The sequence below is a fragment of the Chaetura pelagica genome, unplaced genomic scaffold (assembly GCF_000747805.2).
Source record: "Chaetura pelagica isolate M959 unplaced genomic scaffold, ChaPel_1.0 scaffold718, whole genome shotgun sequence".
NCBI lineage: Eukaryota > Metazoa > Chordata > Aves > Apodiformes > Apodidae > Chaetura > Chaetura pelagica.
The window spans coordinates 90167-98370 of record NW_009954180.1 but is presented as its reverse complement, the minus strand read 5'-3'; the positions used below and the strand labels follow the sequence as shown (position 1 = coordinate 98370).

The 8204-nt window shown below is 60.3% G+C and overlaps 1 protein-coding gene across 1 annotated transcript in view; it reads left to right on the top strand.

Moving 5' to 3' along the window:
- The window catches only part of LOC104393380 (protein scribble homolog), a 92214-nt gene that overhangs the window by 48892 nt on the left and 35118 nt on the right, over positions 1–8204 (top strand). Inside the window, 2 exon segments of the mRNA XM_010002861.1 lie at positions 2420–2608; positions 3605–3724. Of these exon segments, the coding sequence (XP_010001163.1) occupies positions 2420–2608; positions 3605–3724 (309 nt within the window).

Here is an 8204-nt window from a genome sequence, read left to right as displayed (position 1 = left end):
CTCCCCACCCCCCTCCTGCTCTCCCTACCCTCCCATCCCAGCTCCCCAGGCTCTGATTGAGCCCCCTCCCCTTGGGCTGTTCTGCCCTGGTCTGGCTCTGCCTCAGAATTCCTTTGATTTATGGTCCTGGTCATGTTGGATCTTTCTCTTTGGGGCTGAAGCTGCTGCTGGGCCCTGGTGTCCCCACGAGCCCTGTCCATGTTGCAGGGCCTGCAGCCCAGCTGGGCTCTCTGCACATCCCCTTTTGTTCCAGGCTCTTCAGTTTTCCAGCAGAAAACATGGTGCCCCTTGGGTGCCCCTTGGGTGCCCCTGAGCTGCACCCTGGGCTTCTGCTCTTCTCTCCTGTCACCACTGATCACTTGCTCCTCACTTTCCCAGCCTGCCTGCTCCTCAGCCTCCTGCCTGCAGGTCTTGGGCTTTTTGGGGTTATTTTCTCTCACTTTGTACCCACAGCAGGTCCTGTGGGGACTTTGCCCCGTTCCAAAGGGGAGGAAAAGGAACAGCCCTCCTGTCCCTCCCTGCCTTAGTGCCAGGGCTCAGGCTGCCCTGCCACCCCTCTGCTCAGGGTGCTGCACAGCTGCTTTCTGGGGTGAGCCTGGGCACAGCTTGGGCACAGCCTGGGGACAGCTTGGGGACAGCCTGGGGACAGCCTGGGCACAGCCTGGAGATAGCCTGGGGACAGCCTGGGCACAGCCTGGAGATAGCCTGGGGACAGCCTGGGCACAGCCTGGAGATAGCCTGGGGACAGCCTGGGCACAGCCTGGAGATAGCCTGGGGACAGCCTGGGCACAGCCTGGAGATAGCCTGGGGACAGCCTGGGCACAGCCTGGAGATAGCCTGGGGACAGCCTGGGCACAGCCTGGAGATAGCCTGGGGACAGCCTGGGCACAGCCTGGAGATAGCCTGGGGACAGCCTGGGCACAGCCTGGAGATAGCCTGGGGACAGCCTGGGCACAGCCTGGAGATAGCCTGGGGACAGCCTGGGCACAGCCTGGAGATAGCCTGGGGACAGCCTGGGCACAGCCTGGAGATAGCCTGGGGACAGCCTGGGCACAGCCTGGAGATAGCCTGGGGACAGCCTGGGCACAGCCTGGAGATAGCCTGGGGACAGCCTGGGCACAGCCTGGAGATAGCCTGGGGACAGCCTGGGCACAGCCTGGAGATAGCCTGGGGACAGCCTGGGCACAGCCTGGAGATAGCCTGGGGACAGCCTGGGCACAGCCTGGAGATAGCCTGGGGACAGCCTGGGCACAGCCTGGAGATAGCCTGGGGACAGCCTGGGCACAGCCTGGAGATAGCCTGGGGACAGCCTGGGCACAGCCTGGAGATAGCCTGGGGACAGCCTGGGCACAGCCTGGAGATAGCCTGGGGACAGCCTGGGCACAGCCTGGAGATAGCCTGGGGACAGCCTGGGCACAGCCTGGAGATAGCCTGGGGACAGCCTGGGCACAGCCTGGAGATAGCCTGGGGACAGCCTGGGCACAGCCTGGAGATAGCCTGGGGACAGCCTGGGCACAGCCTGGAGATAGCCTGGGGACAGCCTGGGCACAGCCTGGAGATAGCCTGGGGACAGCCTGGGCACAGCCTGGAGATAGCCTGGGGACAGCCTGGGCACAGCCTGGAGATAGCCTGGGGACAGCCTGGGCACAGCCTGGAGATAGCCTGGGGACAGCCTGGGCACAGCCTGGAGATAGCCTGGGGACAGCCTGGGCACAGCCTGGAGATAGCCTGGGGACAGCCTGGGCACAGCCTGGAGATAGCCTGGGGACAGCCTGGGCACAGCCTGGAGATAGCCTGGGGACAGCCTGGGCACAGCCTGGAGATAGCCTGGGGACAGCCTGGGCACAGCCGGGGGACAGCTTGGGGACAGCTTGGGCACAGCCTGGGGACACGAGGCCAGCAGTTGTGTGACTTGCTGGGGAAGGAGAACAGGAATGACCCTGAGCTCCCTGAAGGAGGGGGTGGGAACTGACAGACACGTGTCGTGTGTTCCCCCCGTCCCTGCCACAAACGCAGTGAGAAGGTCCTTGTACCACGTTCGTCCCCTGAAATCACCCCCAGACCTGCATTTTCTGTCTCCCAACCCAAAGTGACCCCTTTCTGTGAGCCTGAGGCAGAGACATGAGGCCTTCCTTTTTCAGCAGCTTCACTGACCAAACGAGCAGTTTCTCGCCTCGGGACGACCCGTTTCAGATCCAGGTTCCTCTCCTCTCCTCCAGGATTCCCTCCATACCCCTTTCCCCCCCCAGACTGCCACGTTCCTGCCCTTTCCCTCAGTTCCTACAAGAACTCCCAGGGCCTTTCCCTGACCCGAGGCCACAACCTCCTCCCGCTGCTCCCGCGTCCCCTCCTGTCCCTCCCTGCTCCCCCCGCTCTCCTGCCGCCCCCCTGGTGACACCCGTGTCCCCCCGTGCTGCAGGTGAGCTCCTCGGGGGCCGCAGCCCGGGATGGGAGGCTGCAGGTGGGGATGAGGATCCTGGAGGTGAATCACCAGAGCCTGCTGGGCATGACACACACGGAAGCCGTGCAGATCCTGCGCGCCGTGGGGGACGCGCTGCTGGTGCTGGTCTGCGAGGGCTTCGACCCCAGGGCTGCAGCTGCCATGGAGGTGAGGACACAGGCTGTGCAGTGACCACGGGCATCCCAGCCCTCTCTTCACACAGTCACAGGGTAGTGGTGCTGTCAGGGACCCCTGGAGACCCCCCCTCCCAGCCCCCAGGGCAGGGTCACCCCCAGCAGGTCCCACAGGAGCCTCCAGAGGGGCTGGGGTGTCTCCAGAGAAGGAGCCTCCACAGCCTCTCTGGGCAGCCTGGCCCAGGGCTCTGCCACCCTCCCAGGCAACAAGTTCCTCCTCCTGGGGAGCTTGACCCTCCTGTGCTCCAGCTTGTGCCCATGGCCCCTTGGCCTGTCCCTGGGCAGCCCTGAGCAGAGTCTGCCCCCCCCCTGCTGACCCCCTGCAGATCCTGCTCAGCCTTGAGGAGACCCCCCCTCAGGCTCCTCCTCTCCAGCTGAACAGCCCCAGCTCCCTCAGCCTTTCCTCCCAGGCAGATGCTCCAGCCCCTCAGCACCTTGGGGGCCCTGCCCTGGACTCTCTCCAGCAGCTCCTTGGCCTTCAGCCCCTGGGCAGCCCAGAGCTGGGCCCAGCTCTCCAGAGGTGTCCCCCCCAGGGCAGAGCAGAGGGGCAGCACAACCTCCCTGACCTGCTGCCCACACTCTTCTTGCTCCCCCCAGGAGCCCAGGGCCCTTCTTGGCCCCCAGGGCCCATTGCTGGCTCATGGTCACAGCCCCAGGTCCCTCAGCCTCCCTTTCCCCCAGGGAGGCACCCACTGCCATCCTCTGCCCTCTTAGCTTCCTTTTTTCCAGGCTTAGCAAATAAGCCCTTTTATTCTCCACTAGAAAATTGTACCCAATCCCAGGTCACCTCATCCCCAATTTCAATTCCTCTTTCTCAGACCTCCAGCTCCAGGAGGAACTGGCAGCTGAAAGGAGGTTCCAGGCTGTGAGGGAGTTCTGGCTCTCCTGGGATCCTCCTGGTGCTCTGGGAGGATGTGGCAGGTTTTTTATGGCCCCTCTCCCCGTGTCTCACTGCCTGCTCGCCCTGCAGGTGTCCCCTGGGATCATTGCCAACCCCTTTGCTGCTGGAATCGGGCGCAAGAACAGCCTGGAAAGCATCTCGTCCATCGACAGGGACCTCAGCCCTGAGGAGCTGGAGATCCTCCAGAAGGTGGGTGTTCCAGTGCAACTGGGAGAGAGGTGTGGAGTGGAAAAAGCTCCTGAAGGTCTCTGGTGTCTCCCTCAGTGCAGGGAGGCTGCAGCACCACGGGTACTGGACTCGCTTCTTGTGGGACCAGCAGGTCCCTCCGGTCAGGAACGTGCCAGGATGGGGCTCTGGAACCTCCCTGAGGCTGCAGGAGTGGGGAGAGCAGGGGGGGAAGTGGCTCTAACTTTGGTCTCTCCTAGGAGATGGAAATGGTGAGAGAAGCAACTCAGTGGGAGAGAGAAGAAATGGAGAAAGTGGTGAGAGATTTTTCCTGTAGCAGAGTCTGTTCTGGACGGTGGTTCTGCTGAGCCCCCCCAGGCCAAGGTCCCTGCCCAGCTGCTGCTGCCAGGGGGGCTTTGGGGCCTCCTCTCCTTGCAGTGCCCCCCTGGGGTGCCCCAGCTGCTTGTTGGCTTTGTCCTGCCTTCCTGCCTCCCTCCCTGCTGGTGCTCCCTGTCATTTACAGCCTTGTGCCCTGCTGGTCCTTCCCACCCGAGCTGCCACCTGGAGAAGTGGCCCGTGGGCTCAGGGGTCCCCCCTTCCCTGGGTCCCTCTGCACAGACTGTGACCTGGCAGAACTTTTGGGAGCCAAGATGAGAACACAATGCTCCAGGCTGCCCCCAGAGTGGTGCTGTTCAACCCACCACGTTTGTGCAGCTCAGGTCACAGCCTCCTTTTTCTGACCCCTTGTGAGAATTTGGTGTCTCTGCCCACGAGGTCAGCAAGAGGTCAGCAGAGTCCAGCCCTGCCAGGATCATTATCACAGGATCCTTCTGGTTGGAAAAGGCCTTTAAGGTCAAGTCCAACCCTAACCCACCTCTCCCAAGGCCACCACTGACCCATGTCCCTCAGCACCACACCTGCCAGGCTTTGGAACTCCTCCATGGATGGTGATCCAAGCAGCTCCCTGGGCAGCCTGGGACAGGGTTTGATGACCCTTTCAGTGAAGAAGTTTCTTCCCATCTAACCTGGCACAACTTGAGGCCGTTTCCTCTTACCCCACTTCAAACTGTACTTGGTTCAGTCAGATTCCTTGGGAAGTGAAGATGGGATCCCCCAGCATGGGCAGAGAAGTCTGTGTACGTTTTTTAGGTGTTTCTCCAGGTTTCCAGTTCAGTTACACCCAACAGTTCCCCAGGGTCTTTCTGTGGCTGCAGCCACTCAGCTTTTTGGCCACGTCCTGCCCCACAGGAGAGCAGCTCTGTTGGCAGGTCTGGATGGAGGTGGGGTTTGTAGTGTCCTTAACACTTGAGATTTTACCTGCTTTGGGAAAAAAGCTGTTGAGGTTTTGAGCAGACACTGGCCCAGAGGACAGAGCCATGGAGGAGGAAATGGCCCTGTCCCCTCTCAGCCATGCAGTGTGTGCAGTCATTGAGTGTAAATTCATGTCTTTTATACGTTTATAATCCTGCTCTGGCTCCTGCAGAGGCTGCAGAGGCCTGTGCAGGGCACAGTTCTGTCAGAGTCTGGGGGAGACAGAAGGGGTTGGGGTCTGCAGACTCCCTTGGGAAGCTCTTCCCTGGCCTGCAGCCTGGGTTAGGGTCTGCCCCAAACCCCTAGACAAGGGCTTCCTGCCCTAGGTGTCTGCAGGGTGTTCTGGTGGTGCTTGAGATCTGCCCTGAGGTGGGAGTTCCTCCAGGGGAAGGACATGAGAGAGGGATCTCCAGCCTTGGGCCAGCTGGGGGTGCCCCTGCTCCCTGCAGGAGGTGGCCTTTAAAGGTCCCTGCCAGCCTGAGCCATCCCATGGTCCTGTGAGTCATCTTGGGTAGGGAGGGACCTGCACAGATCACTTGGCCCAGTTCACATCAGCTGGAGGTTTTCCCTGTGAAGTGTCTTGGTCCTTGCCTGGGGAGAGTGGTTGGTTGTGGTGTCAGAACACCTGAGTTTGCAGTTCCTTGCTCTGCTGTTCCTGCCACTGTTCCCTGGGTGGCACATGGACTGGAGGGCTCTCCAGGAGCCTTCAGGTGCTGGGAGGCCTCATCAGCACGTCCAGCAGCTCTGGGAAAACAGGGAGCAGGTCTGGCCCCAGAGCTGTGCTGCTGTGTCTCAGCAGGCTGCTCAGGCCTGGGTGGGCAAGGGCTCTGCCAGGTTTAAGGCTGCTTAAAAACACCCCAGAGACTCTCTCAAAAGAGCAGAAAAAACCTTTATGGTGGGAGATGCAGCTTTGGTTGAATCTCACTGGTGGTTTCACAGCAGCTTGTAATGGAAAACTTGGCATTTTATTAAAATGTTTAACTTAAAGGAAAAACCCAACCAAGCCAAACCCTCAGCAGGACGTGGTCACTCACCCCAGCAGCGTGTGCAGCCAGTGCTGGGCACCTCCCAGCAGGAGTGAGCACTTCCCCAGGCAGGCTGAGCAGCACCCAGGAGTGCTGCTTCATCCTTCTTGGCTGCTTCACCTGGGTGTTGGTTCCAGCAGCACCCCGGGGTGGCAGTGCCCTGTGCTTGGGGCACTGTGTGTTCCCACTCGCTGCCTCGTTCCTCGCCGAGTGGCCCAGGGGGGCTGCAGGGCTGAGTGGCCCTGGGGGGTTGCAGGGCTGAGTGGCCCAGGGGGGTTGCAGGGCTGAGTGGCTCAGGGGGGTTGCAGGGCTGAGTGGCTCAGGGGGGCTGCAGGGCTGAGTGGCCCTGGGGGGTTGCAGGGCTGAGTGGCTCAGGGGGGTTGCAGGGCTGTTCAGCCTCTGCAGGGCTGAGGATTTTGCCTCAGGGACCCAGACATCCCTCCAGAACCACCTGTGCCTTCTCAGCATCCCCTGGGTTTTGGTGTCCCCTCTGTTGAGGTGGTGGCAGTGGATGTTCCAGGCTCCTCTGGTCTCTTGGGAGCCTGAGACCCAAGAGCAAGGACACATTTTTCTGCTCTTGCCTTTTAGCCTGTCCCTGAAACTGGGATTCTGCCTTTCATACTGGTTTTGATGGTTAAATGGGTGTCAGTGGTGGAGCCAGCTCTGTACAGTCACCATTGTAGTGCTGTGGGACCCACCTCTGCCAGATCCCTAGGGACACTTTCTGAGTCATTTTTGGCCCTTTCCTCTTAACCCTTCAGTGTCTGGACCTTTCAGGATCCCTTCCAACCCAGCCCACTCTGGGGTTCTGGTTTGACTCCAGTTTTGCACACAGGGGACAGAGATCAGTCGTGTCTCCTCACAGAAGGTTGTGAGCTGCAGGAGCAGGCAGGATTCTGACCTTGCTGCACTCACCATCAGCCCTGCAGAGGTTTCCAGGTCCCACTGTTGCCCTCACTGCCTGTCCTGCAGCAACATCAGTAACTCCAGATCTCTCTGCACTGATTCCTGGTGCATTTCTCTATCCCAGAGAGATATCCCATGTAGTTATTTTTCTAGTTTTAATCCAGAGCTTCCCTAGCCTCCCCAGATGATGTAGAGATGGTCTCTGAATGTTCCTCAGCTCCATCTGGACTGGCTGGGGCTCTTGCCTCTCTTCAGCTTGAAGGTCTCAGAGAAGGATCAGCTACAAGATCACTCAGCTTGGGCACTCACCACACTTGTCCAAGATAGCAGGACCAGATTCAGCCTCAACATCCCCTGGGGTCTTGTGATCCCCCAGAGCTCTGGTGTCTTCTCATGTTGCTCATTGTTGTCTGGAGGTGGGAGTGTGATGGGGGACACTGATTATTTCATAGAATCCTTGAACATGCTGAGTGGGAAGGGACCCATCAGGATCATGAGTCCAACTCCTGTCCCTGTGTAGGGCACCCCAAGAATCACCCCGTGGGCCTGAGAGCATCATGAGCTCAGGCAGGCTTGGTGCTGGGACCACTGCCCTGGGGAGCTGGTTCTGCTGTTCAGCCACCCTCTGGCTGAAAAACCTTCTTTGCTAGTGGTCATTTTCAGTCAGCTCCCTCTGTATTTCTCAGATTCCACCTCCCACCCCTCCAGCCTGGGGTCTTCTGGACCACCTGGTTGCTGCTGGTTGGGAGGGTTGGTTTGTGCAGCAGGACAGAAAGATGCTGCTGCTCTTGGCCACCCGGGGGCTGGGCAAAAACCCCCCAAACCAACTGATTCAGACAGGGAATGTCAGTGCCTTCCTCTGGCAGGTTGGGAACAGGCCTGGGGCCTGTGGAATGAGGGCCTGGTCACTGACCACGTTCTGTGCTGCAGGCTGGGGGCTGGGCAGGGGGTCTGACCCTGCCCCCTCCTCACCCCCTTGCTGTCTCTCTGGGCTGTGGGGCTGTTCACAAGCCTGTGGGTTTTTTTTCCAGGTCTTTTTTCCTCAGGGGCAGCCAGGCCTGTGCTCTCTAGGTTGGGTTTTCCACTCCCTCCCAGCCCCTCCAGTCTGTGCTCTGCTGAGATGTCTCTCCCAACAACCATCTCCTCCCTTCCCCTGGGCTTGGTGCAGCTGGTGCCTGGGGGGGCTTTGGCTGTTCCCCAGGACTCACCCTGCTGAGGGTCTCAGGGACATTTCCTTTCCTCCCCTCCCCTGGGGACACCCT